This window comes from Colletotrichum abscissum (assembly GCF_030869225.1).
Source record: "Colletotrichum abscissum strain IMI 504890 chromosome Unknown Scaffold_7.1, whole genome shotgun sequence".
Lineage (NCBI taxonomy): Eukaryota > Fungi > Ascomycota > Sordariomycetes > Glomerellales > Glomerellaceae > Colletotrichum > Colletotrichum abscissum.
The window spans coordinates 881,971-905,642 of NW_026850514.1; the positions used below are offsets into that span (position 1 = coordinate 881,971).

The 23,672-nt window shown below is 49.0% G+C and overlaps 8 protein-coding genes across 8 annotated transcripts; 7 read left to right on the top strand and 1 right to left on the bottom strand.

Annotated features, from left to right (window-relative positions):
• Positions 1-1,294: 1,294 nt before the first annotated feature.
• Positions 1,295-1,735, bottom strand: CABS01_03802 (cofilin/tropomyosin-type actin-binding protein; the record flags this gene model as incomplete). Its single annotated transcript, XM_060537174.1, has 1 exon — positions 1,295-1,735. The coding sequence occupies one exon, from the start codon at positions 1,733-1,735 to the stop codon at positions 1,295-1,297; it is 441 nt and encodes a 146-aa protein (XP_060391432.1).
• A 1,453-nt stretch (positions 1,736-3,188) lies between these two features.
• CABS01_03803 (retinol dehydrogenase 12) lies at positions 3,189-4,274 on the top strand (the record flags this gene model as incomplete). Its single annotated transcript, XM_060537175.1, has 2 exons — positions 3,189-4,090; positions 4,157-4,274. The coding sequence occupies 2 exons, from the start codon at positions 3,189-3,191 to the stop codon at positions 4,272-4,274; spliced, it is 1,020 nt and encodes a 339-aa protein (XP_060391433.1).
• Positions 4,275-5,210: 936 nt separating this feature from the next.
• On the top strand, positions 5,211-5,516 carry CABS01_03804 (oxidoreductase; the record flags this gene model as incomplete). The annotated part of the gene is made up of 1 exon (XM_060537176.1): positions 5,211-5,516. The coding sequence occupies one exon, from the start codon at positions 5,211-5,213 to the stop codon at positions 5,514-5,516; it is 306 nt and encodes a 101-aa protein (XP_060391434.1).
• A 120-nt stretch (positions 5,517-5,636) lies between these two features.
• Positions 5,637-6,855, top strand: CABS01_03805 (oxidoreductase; the record flags this gene model as incomplete). Its single annotated transcript, XM_060537177.1, has 3 exons — positions 5,637-5,684; positions 5,746-6,696; positions 6,754-6,855. The coding sequence occupies 3 exons, from the start codon at positions 5,637-5,639 to the stop codon at positions 6,853-6,855; spliced, it is 1,101 nt and encodes a 366-aa protein (XP_060391435.1).
• A 1,267-nt stretch (positions 6,856-8,122) lies between these two features.
• On the top strand, positions 8,123-10,429 carry CABS01_03806 (F-box domain-containing protein; the record flags this gene model as incomplete). Its single annotated transcript, XM_060537178.1, has 5 exons — positions 8,123-8,213; positions 8,268-9,565; positions 9,621-10,094; positions 10,170-10,289; positions 10,358-10,429. 5 exons carry the CDS (start codon positions 8,123-8,125, stop codon positions 10,427-10,429), a joined length of 2,055 nt encoding a protein of 684 aa, XP_060391436.1.
• A 1,194-nt stretch (positions 10,430-11,623) lies between these two features.
• Positions 11,624-11,791, top strand: CABS01_03807 (uncharacterized protein; the record flags this gene model as incomplete). Its single annotated transcript, XM_060537179.1, has 1 exon — positions 11,624-11,791. A coding segment is annotated over one exon (168 nt), but the record flags the coding sequence as incomplete, so codon positions are not given.
• Positions 11,792-13,561: 1,770 nt separating this feature from the next.
• Positions 13,562-16,034, top strand: CABS01_03808 (uncharacterized protein; the record flags this gene model as incomplete). Its single annotated transcript, XM_060537180.1, has 6 exons — positions 13,562-13,593; positions 13,703-14,333; positions 14,405-14,477; positions 14,542-14,983; positions 15,060-15,228; positions 15,357-16,034. 6 exons carry the CDS (start codon positions 13,562-13,564, stop codon positions 16,032-16,034), a joined length of 2,025 nt encoding a protein of 674 aa, XP_060391438.1.
• Positions 16,035-19,539: 3,505 nt separating this feature from the next.
• Positions 19,540-23,471, top strand: CABS01_03809 (uncharacterized protein; the record flags this gene model as incomplete). The annotated part of the gene is made up of 4 exons (XM_060537181.1): positions 19,540-19,639; positions 19,701-21,154; positions 21,219-23,342; positions 23,421-23,471. The coding sequence occupies 4 exons, from the start codon at positions 19,540-19,542 to the stop codon at positions 23,469-23,471; spliced, it is 3,729 nt and encodes a 1,242-aa protein (XP_060391439.1).
• Between the last annotated feature and the right edge of the window lie 201 nt (positions 23,472-23,672).

The window sequence follows — 23,672 nt, forward strand, 5'->3', positions numbered from 1 at the left end:
CCGAGTGCCAAGAGGGATTATCGTGGTATAGCGCACCCTCATGCCAAGCCAAGCTGAGAACCGAAGTCCTTTTCCACCGCTTGGTTCTTGAGGGAATACTTCCTGTCAGAAACATGTTCAATATTGTCCCGAGCGGCTAGGGACGGCTACATAGTGGACTAATGTGTTAATTGCTCATCTAGAAAGGGTGTATCCCGGGTTGTATCTTTGAGCATAACAACGGCAGCTGCGCCGCTCGCGGGCTTGTATACGGGTCACTCGTCTGGCAATTCTCGAAACATTCAGGCAGCTATCATGATGGCATGTGTGATTGTTCTTCATTCTGCTCTTCGGTTTCAGGCGCCGAAGTTCTTTCGTCGTCGCTCCAAGCTAGTCCATATTTGCTATTCAACCGCTTGTCCACCCAGCGAGTCCGAAAAGTCCGAGAAAGCCAACATACATTCTTGGAAGCAAGCGCGTCCGGACCTTCCGGGACCCTTCGTACAGTGAATCCGGGGTCTAAAACAATAGCCGACTACAACTCCGGCGTGGGTTGTCGAAGGGTAGGGTCTTGGCTTGGGCGACTGCGCACCCGGGGAGACCACTGGGGGAACTCGTAGAACGTCGGCCGTCCCAGATGACATGGTTGAGTTTCCAGCTCAATGCCAACGGCCTAATTGCTTAAGTCACCGGCTTACTCTATGTTCAAATTTCGCCGGATGTGGAGGCGCCGACGATACAGGGATCGTCCCAGATGCTGATCAGCCGCCAGAGGACGACGCGGTTTTAGCTCGAGAAGAGGACAGAGTTCAACTGAGGCCCGAATGTCCAGGGCCATATATGGTGGGAGGAGATTGGATGTTAAGGCAAGGCAGCATCTGAACTCCGGCAATGGAGACCGAATGAGATATCTCCCAAGAGCCTGTTGTCGAGGCGCGGAGGAGACGTCCCAATTCCTGAGCCGTATTTTCATGCTCAGGCATTAGCGTATCGCTGGCAACTGGGCGAGGGACTGGCAGATGGCTTGCTTAACAAGAAATAAAAGTCCCTTGATTCTCTCGGCTTGCGCCCGGTCCCCATGTTGGGTTCCAAAATATTTATCCAAGGTGTATGCTGTATTTAAAAAGAGTATGCATGCCGCTCCCTGAAGCGCCTCCGCCTGGCCAGATACCGTTGTACTCGTAGCTCAAATCCCACCGGCCACAGCCACTCTCTGAACTTCCCCTTGAAATATATATGCGTGCAGATTTTTGTTCTCCCCCTTTGGTCTCGAAAAAAGGACAATCCTCGTTGGTTACGCGAGCCAGCCTGGCATCTAGCCGCGTCCACCGTTGTAGTCAGCGCCGCCAGCCTTGCGCAACCGCTTGACAATGTCGTCCTCGTCCAAGTCGCCCTTGTGATCGGCGTTGACCGTTATGCTGTGGTGCGGCAGCACCCTCTTGACCTCGCTGCTCTCGATGCTGACGCGGGCCTTGCGCATAATCTTTGTGTTCTGGCCGATCCAAATGACAAAGGCGAACTTGACGCGCTTGCTCTCGACGTCGTTGGCGTACTCGACGCGGACGTAGGCGTACTGGACCTGTGAGTCGTCCAGCTCCGAGGCCAGCTCGGACAGGCCGCCAGTGCCCGTCTTTGTGAGGGTCATCTTGTTGCCGACGGCGCTGGCGTAGGAGATGAGGAGCCAGCTCGTCTCGTCCTTGTCGGAGCGAACGGCATCGTAGGCCGCGGCAATTTCAGGGGCGTCGAGACCGGACATGTTTTGCGGCTGGCGGATGTTCGGGATCGGGAGTGCTAAGAGAACGGCGGCGGAGGAGGAACGAGGAGGAGGTGGTCCCTTTGGTGGAGACTGGGGTCCGGGTGTGAGCGGGAAAGGTTGGAGACAAAGAGAAAGTTAGATAGGACGAGAGGGAACAAAGGTTCTTCGCTTCTCGAATCCTGCAGGTGGTTTGGGGCCGGAGAGGCAGAGGGAGGGGTGGTCGTTGATTGTGTAGGTGCTTGGATGAGAGTGGTTCGAGAAGAAGTGACAGCGGATTGGCGGTGACGAGACTCGACGTTTGGCAAAGTACGAAACGGCGTCCAGAAAGGCCAAGGTTGCATTCTTCTCCCACTCGTCTGGTTCCAGGTCCCGCCCATCTTTCCTTTAACCCCACCATCCGAGGGCGAATCAAGCTGGAGGGGGAGGGGCAGATTTGTCTACGTACCTAACTATGGTGACCAGTCTTCGAGCACAGGCCATGGCCGGCCTCACCCGAAGTCCCTCCGGTCCACTATCGGAATGCTGAGTCATCCTACCCTCTCAGCGAAGTGCCTTGTACACCGAACCGTGTGCACTCAGCCAGTTCGGTATGTCTCGGTGTGAATCGTCCCCACCGAATTGCATTTCCCATCATGCCACCCCGATACACTGGCTGAAAGCTTAGCGGCTGTTGAAACATTCACACAAAAGCCTTGCTTAAATACATCTCATCCATCAGATGGAGCAGCAACATACAGCCCAGGTATTCAGACGATGCCTCAGTGTCACCGTACTGCTTCGACACTCAAGTCAATAGCGTTGCAGTCGGTGACTAAGCAACTGCTTCTTTTCTTAGACCTCGCACACCGAGCGTCGTGGACCCCTAACATCCCGATATCCCTGACCCCTGCGCTGAGTCGACCTTGCGGTAGATCGTGCGACGAAACAGCCCCTCATGCAAAACGTCCATCACTGACCTTGACAGGCCCCGTCCAGCACCTGTACCAGAATGACACAAAGCTGGAGGGTTGCTTGACGTCGCACGCATGATAGACCTCGACACCCCTTAAGCGCCCAATCCAAGCGCGAATAAGCGTCCGGTCCCCCGGAGGGACATTGGCGCGTCTCAAGACCGTTCAACGTCCGCCCGCTCGGTCCTCGATGCACACCGCGCCCCCCGTGGGGGAACCCGGTCAAAAGTCAAAGGTTCTGCGACACAAGAGCAGACCGCATGACATCAAATACCACACCAGATAACCCCTTCTCCGACCACATGCGAGCAGGAGCTGGAACCAGGGGCCCTCTCAACTTGTTTGGTGTTTCTTGGCTCCATATTTGTCGGATCGGCCGGCGGGATATATCAAACGTCGACGTCGCCTCTCGAGCTCTTTCAAGCTTGTTTCCAGAAACAGACGACGCAGCTATTGCTAAAATCTTCACCAAGCTTAGACTTTCTGCCTACTAATCGCCCAAAATGTCCAATGAGTTGGCTAGCCAGGCGGGCTGGGAAGCCAACCCGCTATCCTTCCTGTACCGCCAGGCCGTCATCACACCAGCCGAGATCCCGGAAGAATTCGACTTGTCTGATTGCACTCTCATCATGACGGGTGCCAGTAGCGGCCTCGGGCTCGAAGCCAGCCGTCAGTTCCTCGAGCGCTCACTCGGTCGCCTCATTATGGGCGTCCGCAACACATCAAAGGGGGAGGCCCTCGCCGAAGGCCTACGACGGGAATTCCCCATGGCGCAAATCCAAGTATGGCACCTGGAAATGGAGTCATATGAGAGTGTCAGAAACTTTGTTGCTCGGTGCAAGAAGGAGCTGACGCGGATCGACATCGTCATCCTCAACGCCGCGGTTGTCGCCCAAAACTTTATAGTCTCCCGGGAAGGCCACGAACTCATGCTTCAAGTCAATTTTCTCTCTACCACATTACTGGCCCTACTTCTACTCCCGGTCATGAAGCAGAAGAAGCCGGCGGGAGACCAGGCGAGGCTAGTTATCGTCAGCTCGGATTTTACGTATTGGCATACGCCAGAAGAGGACATGGTGACGGGTTCAATGTTCAAGCCGGCCGACAAAGAAACCCTGTGGGAATCTGGGAAGAATTATCAGCAGTCCAAATTCCTGGGCCAGCTTTTCGTAGCAAAGCTTGCGACCTACGTCAACCCGAACCAGATCATTGTCAATCTCGCCAATTCGGGTCTTACCAGCGGTACCAATATCGTCAAGCCAGCAAGCGAGTCATGGTTCATGGGCCTGATGAAGAAGACTATTGGTCGCAGCGTGGAAGTTGGCGCTAGGAGCTATCTTGATGCGGCAATAGTAAAGGGCAGAGAGAGTCACGGGAGCTTCACCTCGGACGGACTCATCAAGCCGTAAGTCAAACTACAAGAATCTCGCAACCTGAGGATGGAGCGATTATAGAGCTAATATGAATTCAGATGGCCGGCTGTGATGTACACATCTGAGGGGAATGGCCTTAAAGAAAGGATATGGGCAGAGACGAAGAAGGAGCCCGGGTTCGCAGAGGCCTTCGCGGAGGTTGAAAAGGGCCTCTGAGCATGTAGGGCTGGGCCGACGAAGAGACGTGTATGAATCACTAAGGAGGCTACGTAATATTTGGTAAAATTCCCCAATAGCCTACAAAGTTGAGGCTGGCGTGTGCAGGTACAGCGTTATCAAGCGGATATAGCTCAAGAAGCAAACTGGGATATATGAGATGAGCATTCAACCTACTTGGTCGATAAACGACGACTACTTTACGCCTAAGTGCATACAGCTTTAGGTGGAAATACAAGCCAAGCTCCCTTGGCTTGCCAAGATACGCACAGGTCTCCTATCAGTTACAAAGATTCTCGGCAAAGAACGGGTGAACGAAGAACACATTGGGTATCGTCTGAGATGCCGATGACTTACTTTCCACACGGTTCGCAGGGTCAAGCCCAACCGTAGCTGTACTGAATTATTGGCCGTCCTCCATGATGGCACATAGGCGGCTCACACCCTGGAATGATGCGTATTTTGTGGTCACCCCTGAATGCCCTGAATCAGTGAGCGTAGCAGCATTTGGGATGGAAGGACGTGTCAAGGCATTGCCAGATCTCTGATTCCTAGACTACAAACGTCCTGGAGGCAGTAGGCAACCGAGCAGATGTGTCTTTGATGCCTGCCTACAAGCGCAATACAGCCCTGCAACGGTCAACACCTTTCGAATTCGACGAGTACTCTCTCTCGTTTCAGCTGCCTGCTTGACCCACCTTGTGGTATCTAAGTTACCTCCCTTTGCGATTTGTGCGGTACCACCATACTTGGGCATTCACTTGATTTCTTGACCATCGGAGAAACATTATTGGAAGGTATTTAATCCATCTTTCTCCCTGCAATCCACGACATCTTCACTCTGCATCATCTCGATATTCATTCCTTGACTTTCACCTTCGTCTCAACTGACGTTACAACTGACAGTTCACCGCCCCTACAGACCAAAAGTGCAGAATGTCTTCCGTATCCACGCTCCGAGAGCTTGCAAAGCAGGTCTCTGAAACCATTTCAGACGACGATTTGTCCGGTAGTACGTTTGCTATTGGCGGCGAGGTTCCTATCGAGCAGCCTCAAGGCGATTCTAGCCCTACAGCTCAGGTCGCATCTTCTTCGGTCGTTCTTCGGTGGGACAATCCAGCGGAACATCCTGGTCCCCAACGAGTGTCTTTCCCAGTCGCTTCAGATGACGACGCCGTCGCGTTCAAGCACCTCCTCAAAGCCTCTGAGAAGGCTACATTCGGGCTCAACGGACGGCACTAATTTGATGAAACGTACCGCAAGGCTCAGAAGCTCGGTGCGGGTGATTTCTGCACCTCCTTCTGCCCGTATGAAACAGGCATCATCGACGCTGTTTGCCAGGTTCTTCTCCCGAGCTACGACATGGATGAGGACAAGCGGGCAATCCGTGCGGAGCTGTACAATATGAATGTAAGTGGGTTGATGCATGGTGGTGTACAACCTCGATCTCTCTGACATGACCTTATTACAGATCTACTCTGGTCCTTCGGGCAAGTTCAAGGCGCACGTCGATACTCCACGTTCACCCTACCAGATTGGCTCCTTGGTTGTCTGTCTTCCGATGAAGCATGAGGGTGGCGAGCTGGCCGTGAGACATTCTGGACAGACTCATTCCTTCGACTGGGCCAAAAACTCCAACAACTGCGTCATTCAGTGGGCGGCCTTCTACAGCGACTGCGAACACGAAGTGCTCGAGGTCAAGTCCGGTCACAGGGTTACACTCACATACAACTTGTATGCCACAGCAGGAAACGGAGAACTCGCAGGTCAAATGTCTGCTTTCAGCCCTACTTCGCTACCACTCTATAGCCAGATCGTAGACTTGCTCAGCTCCAAGAAATTCCAGTCCAAGGATAGACTTCTGGGAGTCTACAGCACGCACGCGTATCCTCACACCGAGAAGGAACATGGCCTTCCGTTCTGCCTCAAGGGTCTTGACATGGTGCTCTACAACACCTTCAAGAGCCTGGGCTTGAAAGTCCACTTGTGTGCTATTCTCGAAAACCCGAAAGGCTTTAGCAGGCGCAAGCTTTACAATGGGGAATTCTCCGATGAAGATACAGATACCGAGCCAACGCAGAAGAAGATGACACTGGCGAAGAACGACAATGGCGCCGACTCAGACTCGGGAGACGACGACACAGAATCAGGAGACGACGACACAGACTCGGGAGACGACGACACAGACTCGGAAGACGAAGACACAGACTCGGAAGACGACGACAGTAGGAAGTACTATACCAGAACCGTAGGATACATCAACCAAGCGTATTCCACTGACGAGCTGGTTGAGGACGACGATGACATGAAGAGCATCATCAACCGGGCTATGAGAACCGACAAGGTCAAGTTTGACGCCAGCAAGATCGTTTGGCTGAACAAGAACAATAGCGAGTCGAATATGCAGGTGTCATATATGGCAGTACGTTTCCCCCGTTGTCCGCGTTGAGATTTGAATTTAGCTAACACGTACTTCCAGTACGGCAACGAACCATCCTCTGAGGAAATTTACTCTTACTTTGCGATGGTCGTTGAAATCCCTGCTATTGGAGTGAACGCAAGCGATAATGAGCGAGCGTAGAATCAGACACCTAATGGACGCAGGGACGAGAAGCATTGAACGAGGCACCGACAAGCAAGCGATTGTGTATGGATAGTCAGTGCGGCTTTGCGTTTCGATCGCGGAGTCAGATCGTATGGAACCATCATGAAGTCATATAAAACCTAGTACTATTGATAGAATGGGGGGTGAAGTAGTTAGTAAATCCAAGTTGAATGCAAACTTCCTTGAAGATGCATACCAGAGGAAGGAAGTCAGTGCATTTCACGTTTCTTGTTTCCCGACAAACGATTTTCAAAGATTAGACTTAATGGTGACAATATAACAGTCCTTAAGTAAAGTTTCTAGTATCTCTCAGACTAACATCGACCTAGTGTATCGTTCTCTGTACAATATCGAGGAGTATGTCAACGTCGACCTCTAAGGAATTGGGTTTAAGGTTGTTGTAGTAACGCTTGACGACTGGAAGATGCATATACTATGCTGAATGTGAGACAGGACTCTTAGATCTTAGCACAACTGGATTGATAGTGAAGCTTACGCCAATCTGGGGAGCCATGCTGATATATTGACCAGGGAGTGGCGTTGTCAGACTTGGAAGTTTCGACTAGGACACCGATGGAGGCACAACAAAGACCAGAATGATGAAATCGGAGACAATTACTGGCGAATGATAGAAACAGGGACTTATTCTTGCTGTTTCTAAGCTACGAGATGAACACTTGGTTCCTTATGTATGTTTTTCTGATGATGATTGAGTCTCATACTTACGAAATGCAATAACACATCCAGGCCTTGTTCGAGGACCAATGCTGTTGGCCTTGAACTGAGGCCCAGTGTGACGCCTAACGAGAGTGGGCGAAGCAAATGGAGGTACACAATCTGATAACGAAAGAAAACCCCCGCAAAGCTTCAGCGTAGGATGATAACAGAGCATCGTTGACGAAACCAGAAACACCTTGCAATGTTTGACACAACAACTAAGAAACCGCTTTCTCGCCGGCCGGAGAAGTATCCTGGAGTTCTATTATCTAGATTCATCTCAATATTGGTGGACGATGCCTCTAGGCCATGCCGTGCAGTCAGTCGCCGCGAACCAACAAGTTTCGTAATTTCGTACCTGAAAGTACGTCTCTGATTGCATGGCGGACTAACCTTGTCCCGAGAATACAGACGGCACCTTACCTCTGGCCAAGCTTTACCAACACCTCAAGGGCTCAGCGCTTTAGAAAATCCCCATTTACCCCCGCAGCGCAACCTGTCCCATATCTTCCACTCTATAGCGAACATGAGTCCCCGTGTATGCTCGTGCACTCTCTGCGGGTGGATCGTCGTCGATGCACCAGGCAGCGTTTCTTGGTTGAATCAATTCCGCGGAGGTAGGTGCTCTAGGTTTGTTTTCGGTGTATGAAGCATACTAAGTTGATCCGAAGTCACTTCAAGTCCAAATGGCGTCATTCTCACCGGTGTTGGCTTATACGATGATCCGGCAAGGGGCGTATTCATCGCCCCAGTCGACCCCAAGCGTCGTTGGGATGACCCAACCTACGACAGTACAGATGAAGACCAATTCGGTGCTATGGGCTTCCCGCCAGTTAACGGAAGACACGGCTTTGTTTTCCATGAAGCCTGCTGGGACCTCTTACAGAAAGCCTTCCATCCGAGTCCAGTTCTCTTATTGAGACTGTTCGACGTCTGCGAATCACTCCCATTTCCGCTATTGTCAGTAGGTATCAGCTGGGGCCACGACTACGGGGGAGCCAGTATCGTCGATAATGAACACCACTTTCCGTTCGAGGACAGATTTTCCGACCGGGACTACATGGACCCCGACCCCGTTCTCAGCGCCAATCCGTACGAAGCTGAAGAGGCACACCACTTGCTCACTGAGGCACAGGAAGAGCCGCCAAGTCCAGAAGAGCCTATTTCCAATGCTACAGCCCCAGAACCAGAACGGGACAGCTTCTATGTGCTCCCAGAAGAGCTACGGTCAGCGATCGCTATTTGCCTGCCGACTTTGGATGTATTGAACCTACGGTTGTCCTCACGTTCGTTCTGGACGATTTTCAATAGTCAACAGTTCTGGGCCTCGAGATTCAAACATAAGTCAGACCGCTCATGGCTTCTTGAATCCCAGGACGGGGCTCAGCCTCGGGACTGGAGATGGCTGTATCGTCGAACCAACAATGCGCACATAGGTCCCGGCCTCCAGAATAGAGTTCGTGTTTGGAATCTGGCCCAGAAAGTCGTGGCAGCTCTGGACTTCCAATGGATCGACAGTGGTTCAGAACCTTCCCAGCAGCAAGGCTCGACCCAGCGTTTAAAAGTGTCGGGAGACTTGTGGGAGAGACCGAGCGGGCCACACCACTCCCACTTGGATAAGGGTTGCCTTCTCCGCGAAACGTACCGCCTGACCATCCCTGAAGACCTATCGATGGTTTCTATCTGGTCTATTCCCGTAGGAGAGATTCTATACATCGCTGGACTGAAGTTTACCACGGCCGCAGGCGATGTTCGTCAAATAGGCTACAGAACTACTACTGAGCAGTCCGTGGAGATTTCAGACATAAGCGGCTTCAAGCTAGCTGTGGGAGAAAGGGGGATTCAAGCTTTGCAATGCATCAATCAAAATTTCGACACCTCCCACTGGCTCGGCATTCCGGAGACGTCGCTCAAGACACTGCGCTTCAATGTAGGCGAGCGCATCAACTACCTTGATATTGGATTTGATGTGAGTCAAGTGGACATTGTGAGCTTTGTCCCATGCAAGTATGCTGACTTCACAGGGTTGCAAAATTGTGAGCTTGGCTATCTTTCCCCATTCTTCATCTATCGCAAGACTAGCACAGGATGACAACAGATTGAGAAATATGGGGATGTGGTACCCTGAGGTCCCGGGACCAGACCTCTGCTTGAATGAAACTTCTTTCGCCCCTAGGAAACATTACTTGGACGGATTCAAACCACTATTTTGGACCTCCTTCGGCGGCCCAGGTGGTGCCCACCTTCGAACACTCAATAATATCAGAGTCGTCCTGGGCCGCGCCGGCATATACCGCATCGACTTCACATACAATGTTCCAGAACTCGATAGAACGTTCGGTTGCCAAATGCCTGGAAATTTGACAAAGGAAATCATTTTTGAAATCGATGGAGCAGGAGGCGAACTCATCAATGCGGTCGAAATTCTCCAGGAAAACGTTGACCCTGAAGATGCTTACACATGGATGGTGGAAGAAGGATTCATAGCTGCATTCAAGGTGAGTTGCCCATGTTCACCTATCCGTTGTCCAAACTCCCCCGCAAGAGATGTGCGCTGAAGTAATCACGTTGAGGTGTCCACGAATCGAGGAAGGAGCTGCTTCTTCTCCATTCAAGATAACCTGCCGAGCAATACTTCGTTTCTAGTCACCACAGGTCCTGGAGAGGCCATCACTGGGTTTTACGGAAGCCAGGTAAGCGCGCCCGCATACTTACACTGCGTGTCTTCTCTGAAGTATCTTTCATTGACTGACGAGGGTAGCATTCTCATGAGGGTAGTAGCATTTCGGCTTTGGGTGTCATCTCCGAAGCGATTGAAGAAGTTAAAGATTGAGTTGATGCCGGGATAAGGTAGAAATCGTCCGTTGGCCCCCAAGTTCTGTGGAGGGCTGGGAATCGGGCTGTTGCCCAAGTCTTGAAGTCTGCCGTTACCGAATGATTGGGCACGTTATTGTGCATGTCACGCTATCGTGAATTTTGAAAGGCAGGCGACGGACTTTTGTGGAGTTGTTACTGAGCTTGTAATGGCATGAACGAGGGAAAGGAAGGGAAGGTTGTAGGGTGAACTTGAGAAACGTCATTTTCGATAGAAAAAAAAGGATGACTTGAAGACCCCCATAAAATACGATTAGAGATGCGACACTCTTGAAGTAACTTGCGAAAGAGGTGGCATCCCATTCACTTCAAAAGAATACTGGCGGGGTCAGCTACTTAAGGTAGTCACAAAAGCCCAGGTGCACTCAGTGTAAAGTCAAACGCTGCCCGACTCCCTTTTTAGAATGTATCGGTACGGATACATGTGGAACAGAGCATGTAATGTTGGCCGATACCCCTACTCGTGCCCGCCCCCACTTTTTTGGGCATTCGGGACTCATCACCCACTAAAGTAGGTACTTTTTAGCTAAACGGCCACGTCAGCTATACGGGCACAATTATCGCGATTTATCTCTATACATCACTACTTCCACTACTTTCTACTATAATACCTAAATTTAATACTACTAAAAAGGAGCGTATATAAATAGCTATTATAGCTATTTATAAAAACCTAGAATTATTAATTATAATAGCGGCTTGGTAATACTCTATTCCGCACTAAAAGCTCGGTTAAAGGATTTTTAGTAAATACTTATTAAAAAAGTATACTAACTACGGCTATAAGCTCACTTAGGACTAGGAAAAGGTAATTTATAATTATATTAACTATCTAAACTAAATTAACCTACTTATAAAGCACGAGCTAATTATTAGCGCTACTAATTACTTACTTACTAAGTTATAGGACTTAGTAAATATTAATAATACTAAGGACCTACTTCTTTTTCTAATTATTAACTCTTAATAAGCTAGTTAATTTATTAAAAAGTATAATTACTCTCTAATTAAAAAAAAAGTACTAAATACTAAGTAGTATAAATCTAAAAATAAAAATACTATTAACTCTTACTTTCTTAAACTAAAAAAGGTCGTTAATAAATATAAGATCTAGCTTTTTAATATATAGAATATAGATAAGACTAGATTCTAAATAGGGGTTAAAAAATTTAGTATAATTATTATAAAAAAAAAAAGGGCCTATTACTTCGCCCTTCTAACTAACAAAGAATTTACTACTATTATAGAGGCTATCTCTATTACTAAAAATTACGTACTAGCCTTTTTAATCCTTAGTAGCTCTATTTATATAGCTAGGTAATATAGTATTAAAAAGCTCGAATCTAATACTATTATAAGAGTTTTACTTACTAGCTATATAAATAATATAATAACTCTAAATTAAATTAAGTACTTCGATATATATATAAAGGGTTAAACTAGAGGAGCTAAGAAACTACTATTTATAAATAAGTATAGATCTTATTATATTATTAAGTTTATTAAGTACTATAATAAACACGATATTATCCTATTTAAATTTCTACTATATAGTATACACATTCTCTAACCTCTTAATATTATAATTTTTTAGCCCCTTAAGTACTACTACGCTAAAGTACTTAACCTCGTAGTTTAAAAAAGCTATATTAATATTACTAAACTAAAATTCCTTAGCTTTATATAGTTTATTTATAAAGAAGTATTTAAATATTCTATAATTTTTTTAGTATTTAAAAAAATAGGTATCTACCTATATAATCTATAAATTATATTTAAAAAGATCTATAATTATAATTATAATTCTTAACTAATTATACTACCTTTTTAAAGGCTAGGTTCCTTACTATTTATTATACTTACGATTATTTAAAAGCTCTACTACGTTACTTAGTATTTATAAAAAGATATAAATACCCTTAATAAAGAAATTTAGTACTTAATTAGCAAGGCTTCCCTACTTAAGTAAAATCTCGAGCGGTTTATTTATAAAGTACTTATATAAAGCTCTAAGCTCCTCTAAATAAAAAGAGACCTCGGCTTAACCTAGCTAGCTTAATAAATAAATAGAGCCTATAAATAGGGTAAAAATAGTTAGCTATAGACTAAAAAAATTATTATAATAAAGGACGGTTAACGTATAGTTAAATAGAGGTAAGTATCCAAGATTACTAAAATAATAACTCTCGTTAAGGTAATAAATATAAAAATCCGCTTAATTATTAAAAAAGGGGCTTTTAAAATAAAAAAAAAAGCTAAAAAAATAAGGAATACTAGCTAGCTTTAGCCTATATACGTAATTAATAGTCTAGATAATAAGTAGCTATTAAAAAAGGGGTAGTTAAGGCTTATATATAATAGTATATAATTAACGATTATTTACCTATTTAGCTAAGGAGGCCGTTTAGCTAAAAAGCACCCACTTTAGTAGGTGATAAGTCCCGAATACCTAAAAAAGTGGGGGCGGGCACGAGTACCTTACGTAAAACAAATGGGGCCCCTGGCCTATTCACTATAAGTAGCTAGCCGCGTCGCGAAAAGTCGCGTCTTTGACCAGTGTGCAGGTTGGTCAGAAAGCCTGCACTTCAGATACACTGCTGCTGCGTTTGTCCCTTAGCAAATCTTCCACTCGCCATACCAGCGTTCCTCACTTCGCCCAGTGGAGTAATTCTGCCTTTGTACAAGTTCCTGTCCTTACCGCTGTTTCTCATATCCTTACCCGCCTCAAGGTTCTGATGTACTTGATCCTACCTTATCCCACGTCCCAGCCAGTAACCTCACAAGTCGCTGACAACAACAGCGATTCCCGCAAAAGGGGACGTGCTTCAGAACATAGGCCGACCCACCCTCATCTATCCGTATTCTCACCTCATTCATCATTTTCAGTGCGACGACGGACGTGCTCATAGAGCTTCACTCCCAGGTTTAACGCCGCTTTTCAACCTGCGCGCAGAAATCTTACAACTCGTGTTGCACGCGTCTTAAGTGTAAATACTGCCTACAAGGCCAACCTATGTAAGCCTCATTCAGGCCAGAGACGTCATCTCAAAACAGCCACTGTGACAGCTCGAGTGGTCACATCCCGCTTCCCATGTCCAATGCTCGCGCTAGGTCAGAGGCAGCGTAAGTCCTCCATAACCTTACTCATCACCATATCAACACCTTTCATTCCATCATTGAACCGTAATCTATATCTCATAAACTGACCGGCCGTTGTCTTCGCGACGTACAGCATCCTGGGCATAGACTGGGGCAGCACCGCCATACGTGCAACCATTTGCATCCGCAAGACCAAGGAATTGCACCCAATTTGGAACCACGGCGCGGTTCCTGGACATGACATCCGCTATCAGACCGGCGCTTTCAACTCAACTCTCTACGTCGACGATCGAGGCGGCATAGTGTACACGGGCGAGGTGTACAACCAGAGCTGCACGCCCATTCCCTCAAAATGGTTCCTGTGCGAAGACCGCGAGACCGGCAACCCACTCCTCGATGGCCTCTTGGCAAAGTTCAGAGGCATGGAGAAGCGGATACGCAGGGCCCTTGAAGCCATCGTGAGGACTGTATTCCAGGAGGTGACAACTTTCTGCACCGATCGCGCGCTTCATATTGACGAGATTGGCCTGTCGCATCCAGCGCACTGGACCGCCCAGGAGCTGTCCAACTACGAGAACCTGATTGCCGCCGTCATGATGGAGTCTAATACGTTTACAAAAGCACACGGTCGCATCAAGCTTCATGTAGAGAGTCTGGCGTCGGCTCACTTTCTCTTCTCGAGCCCGCGTCACATGAAGCAGATCCTCACTAAAGTGGACGAGCCTTGTCATCTGGTGTTTCTTGATTTTGGAGGTCACACGATGGTGAGTCAGCTGTAGCGATGATCGCGAGTTTACGATATTGGCCTAGAGAGATATTGACCGCGGTAGCGCAGAACGGCTGCATATTCAGCGCAGTACGACGAAGTGGCGATGGGTTGAATTATTTTCAAGTTGGGGAACCCTTCAGTAAGTCCGGTCACGTTCTCGATATATTCACCCACAGAGCCACGTCTGATAAACGATCTATCAGCCGCTCATGGCGGTACACAGCTATGGGAGAAAAGAGTTGATGATTTCGCAACAAATTACGTCGAAAAGTCATTCAAATCGACTCTACTCCCAAGCCAACGAGCAGACCTTTTGGAGATGTTCCACTTGAAGATCAAGAGGCTACAAACAGGCTTGTTCGCGAGCATGGTCTTGCACGCAGAAGATCCAGATAATCACGGTAGTATATCAGTACACTTACGCGCGACCGATGCCAGGCAATGCTTCCTCGACGGGCTAGAAACCCCCCTCAGACTCGCCAGGAAGAAGATTGACGCCGCTGTCGCCTTGGGCTCAAACGTCAAGATAGTTCTGTCTGGCGGCAGTGGCAAGAACGTTCTAGTGCAGGCGAATCTCCAGCAAGTTTGTGCTCAACTCAAGATTGACGAGCCGTTCCTCTTTTACGAGGCGGTGGGTGAGAAAGAGTATGTAGTTTGGGAACTCGAAATTCCACAAGGTTCGGAGATGAATAAGTTGCTAATACGTCCTGCATCTCGACAGCTCTTTCAACATCAGCAAAGGCGCTGCTCTTGCGGCGGTCGATAATATTATGGCAAAGGAATTCATTGACAGGGGCGCTGCTTTCGGTTTCCAAACAGGTCGCCCGTTGAAGGGCGCTAATGGCAGCTTCATAAGCTGGGATAATACTGCCTTTCTGGCTCTTGATTCTGTAAGATTTCCCCTGGACTCCAGGTGTTCACTTTGGTCTTCGCGTTCTCAACCCGGTCTATCGACGTGCGTTGCTAGATGCCGATCAACCATTTTGCTTTTCCCACTGACAAATGCTCGATCTGGTAGGATGGTCCCCATTACTTTAGAAAGCGCTACAGCGGGACGACGAGGCTCAAGATCGTCTGTGACCCTCAGCTTCAAGCCTCTGCCAAATGGGACCACGTTCCAGCAACGTGTTGCTACGACATTCTCGAATTAGCGCCGCCTACCAAAGGCCACTGGGAATTCTGCTTACAGCTACATGACTTCGGTGACGGCAAGCTGGGGCTGACAATTCGAAAGAAAAAACTGTCGTGGAAGGGAAAAGCCGTATTGAATAAGATGACCTACGGCCCTTTTCCCCTCGAATACGACACGTCTTCGAGGTGTTGTCTGATCAACCTGGACCGGGTCAAGACCGAGAGTACCGACTTTGAGAATGGCATCTTCTTGACCGAGGACGGGAAGCTTGTGCCGTGCGACCCGGAGGCGGTGAACGATCAAATCCAGGATCTGCAAAAGGAGAACAATGATCGACTCAAGGAGTCGGGCGGGATCGATACGTCCATGCCGCAAAAGGTGAAGGAGCAGCAAGAGAAACAGGGGCAGCAGCAGGAACGACAGGAAAGCAGAGCGGCAGGAAAGCGGCCCAGGTCCACGTCGGTTTCTCAGACGAGGGGCAGAGGGAAGCCGCATAAGAAGTCCGGCCGTGATGACGATAGGGGACAGGAACCGGCCTACAAGAAACGACTGATGAAGCGGTAGCACGACACGAAACCACGGAGGCAGTAAGCAGGCGAATCCTGAATGTAGTAGACACTCGGGCGCGGGCTTTGATAGACTGCTCAATCTATTTTTAGCACCCTCGCCTGGGGATTGTAGTTATTAGTACTTGTTATATGAGAAGAATTGTGTGCTTCCTCTTATGTCGGCAACAAGATCATCATGGTAGGGTCAGAGGAGAGGGAGAATCATGTTCCAGCGAAGAGGCCAAGGATGATGATCTAGAGGTGAGGAGGGCAAGGGCAGTTGAAAATTTGGTGTGTGAGGTCTGTGGCGAGGTGTCAGATTTAGAAAGCAGCCCAAGACGCGGGATTCTAAGACGCGGGAACGAGGTGCAGTCCGAGAAGGAGATGATGATGAAGAAGGGTCTCAGGTTCATTCAAGGAGAAAGAGGACACAAGAATAAAGGATTTGTCGTGCCACAAAGCCCGCAAATTGAGCCATTGATATGTCCAGAAGCCATGGAAACCGACGCAAATGAAATCTAGATGCCACTCATGCGAATAAACCCCTCTCGCGAATGGCTTTGCCGCCAAACCCGCTCCAGCCCAGGTGAAGCCGCTCTCCCTCACCATCACTTAGGCTGTCCCATATCTGCACCTTGGATGGCAATACCCCAAAGCCACTTTCGCTGTTAATACCATCATTTTTCGCCTATAGTAACCAGAAGTTCAGAACTTCAAGCCTATGCTAATTTTGGGGACACAGAGATGATGTATTGACTGGCAGCGTGTCTTTCACATTTCATTAGGGAAGCAAGCCCAGCTTGCAGCAATACTTGTTGCAGCAAGCGAACGCAAAATAGGATATAGAAGGTGTGTCAAACATGCAGTCATTATATTGTTGAGCAATCTACTCAATAACCTAATGTCCCAAGAAGTAACCGCCTAATATTAACCATATGAATGGAACTCTGTGTTCTCGTTTTCAGGCAGTTGCACACATCACGATGATCTTACCAAATTCATCATCGCACTTCAAAGCCCACATCTACACAAAGTTCCTGTGGTCTGCAAGCTACCTGGCCACGCTAGGGTCTTGCCGGCGCTATCCATAACGCCCAAGACGGCACATCGGCAACGGCCACAGTCCCTGCGTTGACTGGCAAGCTTTGAGCGGATATTCTCATGCAAGGGCAAACACTGTTGGAACAAGGGTTCATGCAATTGGCTTTGCCTTTCTGTGTTGGATGTTCTGCGCGCCCAGACGCAGTAATCGTCCAAAACAGCACCTGCCTAAATACATGTTTGCTTGGTGACTACCACCAGCCCTCATTGTCCTCTTTGGCTGGGAGACAAGATCAGCCGTCCTGATTACAATCTTGCGATAAGGGCTAAGAAGTGTTCCCGTGTTTTATTAAGCTGAAACGGTGTAAAGTTTGCGTTGTGTAATACACTTTACTTGCCAAGTTGAATGTCAATACCTGGCCAAGATGGGCAATCCACTGTCGCTGCATGCCGCGCCTCAGCAGACATCAAGTACAGTATACGCCTGTGGCCGTCAGCGTTGTCGTACAGTAGTCTCAGTGGGTTTCTAAGTCCATGAGGCAGATTTCTAATTTATCGGACATAATCGAGGTATCAGCATCGAGTATCGACTAGGTAGAAAAAAGCAAACGGATGTCAGCTCCACAACAAAACAATTGGAGTTCGCTTGCCCACTTTACACCACTTGAGTAGATAACGGCATCAACATTCAATTTTGCCATCTCGTTTACCTCAACACCACATTTTATAACGGTAAAATACCGTAGCCGCGCCCTCGTTATCATATCGAGGCCTTATGGTGTTGCCAGCGGGCTTGTGCTCTTACTTTCACATGATGGCGGTGTCCGTACCGCAACAAGGTTTTCAGGCTAGGGATTACTTCTGAACATCGCGAAGCCTTCTCTCTTGACCATGAGGCTTGATATGGATATGACTGTTTGTTGAGAACACTTGAAAATAGTTGGTTCTTTGATGGACTACCGTCGGAGAGTAGAACGCTGAGCCAAGGGACACAATCTTTGGAGGCCCAACGATCTCTCTAGTCACTGCTAGCTGACGTGTTTATTTTTTTTTCGAATGCGTCTATAAATACTAACGCCAGGGGGGCTGGGATTCATGTAGCTCGACGTCTTGGCGATGTTGAATTCCACAGAAGAGTGTTGCCCCAAGAAGAGATGTATTGAAAATTGTTAGTTCACTTCTAGTTTAAAGACTTTTCATTCAAGATCGAGAATTTAGCCAGATCTAGCGATATACATGAATGAATCCAACTCGTCAAATCTCAATATCCAGAATCCCACCGTAAGACTCTATAGACGATCGAGATGACTAACAAATCAGACATTGAGCTGCAGGCATTCTGGTTTTCTCTTTTCTTTTCATAAGCTAATGACAATGACATCATGTCTTGACGTGAAGGTCTATGTTATTAGGAAACCTAGCTAGTCATTTATTATCGAGAAGAGGTGAGATTAAGGTCGCAAAGTCCGCGAGATCAATCCCATCGATCTGCCACGGATTATTTACTCTGATTTCGACATTCGGCCAGAAACACTCAACAGCAGTTTTTTACCAATAGAAAGAAACAGGATTCAAAGATGAATGTTTGATCATTTAGTCTGTTGGTCTAGAGGAAGGTGCGTAATGCCTTTCTATGAAGCTTCCCTACTTGCAGGGAAGTAATTTTATAGGGGAATTTGAAACTCGTTTCGACCGGCCTTCCTTGTCACATGGCCAGCAAATATCAAGTTTGTATACCCTCAAACTACCTTATCCTGCGATTCTTTTTAAGGTGGTGTTAACTCACGCCTAGAGACACTTCATCTCTTTCCTTTTCTTCAGATGCAGTGTCGTTGGGCAGATATTTCAGCTTTATACTGTATACACGGCCAATGGGGCGTTGTGATTTCGGGGTGGAAGCAATGGTATCATTACATTACTTTATGACAGAGATGCCAGAGTCAAATTATCAGCCCAGAGAGCTGTATCGATGAGCCCTCAGTAATACTGGGGTCGCCAACCTCACCTCCAGAACTTGTTGACCAGGGTATTCACATAGAATACATGCGAGGCTTTCAATAATGGACGGAGGAGCAGCCACCGTCTTATTCTTCACCTCGAACCGTTCCTTCCCTCGATTTCCATAACATCTTACTTCACCTCACCCTCACGTGCTTTCTTCTTGATCTAACCACTAACAAGCCGGGGATTCAGGAAAACAAAGGATTTTTGACCGCCCGCCCACACATTGATTAAATTGTGAGCCCATTCACAAATCTCAGATTTATTGACCTGCCACAAGAGCAATCTAACTCCTTTCCACTTTCTCTTTTCTTTGTTGTGCTTTCCCTTCTTCTTCCCGCACACCCCCTCGAATCTGAGCTGTCTTCACCCACGACTCCCTTCCCTTCACAGCCAATCCATCTTTTCGACTCGCTCCATCGTCGCCAGATATCGAAGGAGACCTTTGCTTGACCGATACAGAGGCGGAATCCATCACGATGGGTAAGCACAAGTCTTCTTTGAAGGCTTGGTGCCACAGTCTCATCCTGCTCTTGCTCCTCGCTCTTGCGGTCAATATCTGCCAGGCTCGTGACAGAGGTAAGAGCTATCAATCTCACGACAATGCGGCTCCATCTAACCACCTTATCCCTCCCTCTAGACCATAAGAAGCGAGACGATATCACCGGATCACTCGCCTCGACCGCTCTCACTGACGGCACCAGTCTTTCCATCTCCACCTCTGAACTTCAGGAAGGCCGCGTTGTCACTCGCATTGTGACCACCTCTATTCTCATCGCGCTTCCCTGTGGCGCGTCTGAAGGCTCTTCTTCCTTCAGCTCCGACCTGATCAATACCCAGTCTTCTTCCCGCTACCTCAACACAACCACAGGTTCTGAAAGCAGCTTGATTCGATCCCCCAACTCTACAATCATCCACTCTGCTTCCTCTTCCAGCCGTACCAACTGGAATACAACTGCAGTCAAGCATGGGTCCTCGTCGACTGTTTTGAGCTGGAACTCTACAATTGCCGGTCCAGTCGAGTCTTTGTCGTCCTCTGATTCCTCTTTCCAGAGTCACCAGCCAACTGTCTCGGGAGCGACATCAACTGAAACCGGAAATCGCGACCTGTCTGCGTCCTCTACTAAATCACCATCCACTTCTCAGGAGAGCCAGAATGGTAGCACCGGTGACATTGTCCCCGCCTCTTCGCTGCACACATCTTTGTCCGAAGGTGGTACAGCCCAGACCCCTGGTGCTACCACAGGCCCTGACCATAGTCCAGCGTCGACCACCATTCCCCAACCATCCCAATCGTCCAACAGCATCTCCAGCGACTCTTTCTCTATTGAGACTTCAATCTCAGATGTGGCTACCGGTACAACTGTCGTCAATGTGCCTCGGACGTCTTCCTCTGGCACTGATCGCAATGCTGAGACCCCACACATGACGGGATCTGCTTCCAGTGGTGGCAGCTCTCACGCAATGACCACTTCCGCATCTACGACAGAGAACGATCAGCAGTCTACCAAGATTCCCATCGTCTCCACCGAGGAAGATCGGAAGTCAACCAAGAAGGGCGATGATGACGATTCCAAGGCATCTACCAAGAAGGGTAACGATGATGGCAAGACTTCTACCAAGAAGGGCAATGATGACAAGAAGTCTACCAAGAAAGATGATGATGACAACAAATCCACTAAGGCATCTCCGGGCAGCACTCAAAAGAGCATCGTATCTACACACCATGCCTCTTCTACTCAGCACTCTGCGACTTCTACCTCAACTGCATCTCCCGGAAGCAGTGGATCAAACGGTCCTGGTTCCACGGTCACATCTTCTACCTCTTCAGGGCATGGAGATCTCACGGCTTTCTACTTGACTGCCACAATCAAGCCTCCCGAAGGTGTCCAACCTTGGACATGGCTCACTTGGACGTCTACCGAGGTCACCAAGACAACTACTCGTGATGGTCAGGCCTGGCCAACAATCTTCCCCGCATGGTCATGCATCGGAGGACAGCTTCTATGTCATCCAAAGTGCCTGATTCCTTTCCTCTTCTGCGATCTCCCAGCCCTCAATCTTCCGGGCCCGCTCGGGTTCCCTTGGGCCAAGGTAAGTCCATCCCCGTAGTTGACGCTTTGTTCTTCTCGACGCATCCGCTAATGAAAACATCTAGCCGCCCCCCAAGAAGCCCAAGGGTAAGCCTCGCAAGGTCAGGAAAGACGACCCTACCGATCCTGAAGATCCCGAGGATGACGAATCGGAGCCATCTGAGACACCTACCTCTTCGTCTGAAGCTTCTTGCACAGCGACCACCACCGTCTACCCCGACTGCAACCAGGGCTGTACTGCCAGCCCTATCGTTGGTTCCGACTCGTCTACGAGCTTCACCACCAGCTGTAACACGGCCACCTGCAGACCCTCCATTATCTGCAGTACCACTGTCGATACTACCACAACAACAACCATCACGACTGTGTCTGCAACCCCTACAGAGAACTACTGTGGCGGCGTTGACTCGAGCTGCCAGAACTGCAAGGATAAGAGATCAGGTCTCTCGAAACGTTCCCAATTCGTCAAGTGGGATCCTCAGCCAGATCCTGAGATTCTTGGCGGACCTGATGGACTCACGAACTTTGCGACCTGGCCTGCGGGTAAACAAAACTGGTTTGACCGCGCTTGGAAGTACTTGGCCCACTATTGCGATGGTTTGGATCATTGGAGACCTCTTGGCGACTTCGTTGACGGCGCAAAGAAGCTGGTCGGTTACTCTACAATGCATGCCGATGTCTGGGGAGACCAGCCTATGATGGGAGGTACCGGACCACTCTGGGGTTGTAGCGGAATCATCATCATTACGAAGAGAGGCATCTACACCAGTCACGTCTGGGAGGTTCCCAACTTTTGGAACCAAGGATTCGGGGAATACGACATTGACAAGGAGTTCCGAGAGGGCGTTCTCGAGTTCCTTGAGACCGGCTCAGGTGATCGACCTGGCGACGGAGAATTCATCTTGCAGCCGAACAGGCCGAACAGACTGACGAACCCTCCGCCGCCTAGACCTGGCAACCCGATGCCAGATCCTGAAGACGGTACCAAAGGTCAGTTCCAGACACCCTATCCTGGAATCAAGCAACTCAAGGAGACAACCCCGATCTTTGACAATATCCCCGAGGACACTCTCCAAGTCATCTTCATCTACCCCCTTACTGGTGGACAATGGAGCAACCCTGTACCCCCGAACTATCCCGACTACTTGCCGCCCAGACACCCCGAGCGGCTGCAGCAATGGAAAGACTGGGTCTCCAACCACCTTGGCTTTCCCGCGGACAAGTTCACCAATGTGGGATATCACAAAGGCCCTGGGTACTGGCCCAATGCGGACGAGAACCACCCGATGGACAACTATGTGCCGCCCTATGGCCTCATCTGGTGGCAGTATCATCCAGCTCACGTCGTGGAGGTGCTTCCTGACGGCACGCAGATCCGCAAGCCTACCGTCAAGGTCTATTGGGAGACGTGGCTAGTCTACGAGTTCTCCTGGTGTCCCCCAGGCACTGAGCTGAAGCGTGACGAGAATGGAAGTGAGTCATGCCCAATGCCCGCCGCTCCTGCGAAGTCGTCCGCCGCGGCTTCCGGTGGCTCAGCTTCAGCTTCCGGTTCCGTTGCTGCTTCCGCGTCTGCCACGGCTGGCTCCCCTGGTAGTCAGTCCTCCAGTCAAGCCTCGATGTCTAGCTCCCCTAGCGGTCAAACCTCCGACCGGGCCTCGACGTCTGGCTCCCCTGGCGGTCAATCCGTCGGCAGAACCTTGACGTCTGGTTCTCCTGTCAGCAACTCCCCTTCTTCCAAGAGCAAGGTTGTCGTCTGGGTCACCACCACTGCCGAAGTGACTGTCACCAATGACATCGATGTCACCCTGACTGTCACGCCCTCGGCTGCCGCTCCGACCTCTACGGCTGAAATCTGGCGCATCGCCCGCATCACCCAGGACATTTCTTTGGGTGATGGCACCTCGAATCACACTGCGACAGTCACTATTGTCCAGATCGAGGAAGGAAAGGAGGTCAACGTTGTCACGAACAGAGACAGCAATGGCGGAGGTCCTGTCAAGCTTCCTCATGAGCTTGTCACCACTGACAACTCGGGGGCTAAGCTGACCATTTCCTTCAAGGATGGTGATCAGCCCTACGAGCTCAAATCGGAGATCGGTGGTCATACCCAGGAATGGTCCATGAAGCAATGGGGCAACAAGATCGCCAACGGTCCTTGGTGCAAGATTATCAAGAACACTACGGGCGAGGTAAGTTCTTACACCCCATTCTCGTGGTAATCTCATATCATTCTTTGAACTTTGAGCCTAACTTTCTTCACCTTCCAGGGCGTAGTCAAGCGGTCTGCGGAGTGTCACTACCGTGCTTTTGGCCAATAGAGACCTCGAAGCTCATCCGATACCCCATTCTCTCCCTTTTCAGCACATCCTGGATGAGACGGAAGTGTAGAATGCGGAGCACGAAGTAGAAATCACGGAAAGGATATTGCGAAGGGTTGGCATAAGTATTAGCCGACATAGATGCCAATTTCCGCTGTGGTTAGGCAGAGGATGGTATTCTCAATGCAATAAACCACGTTC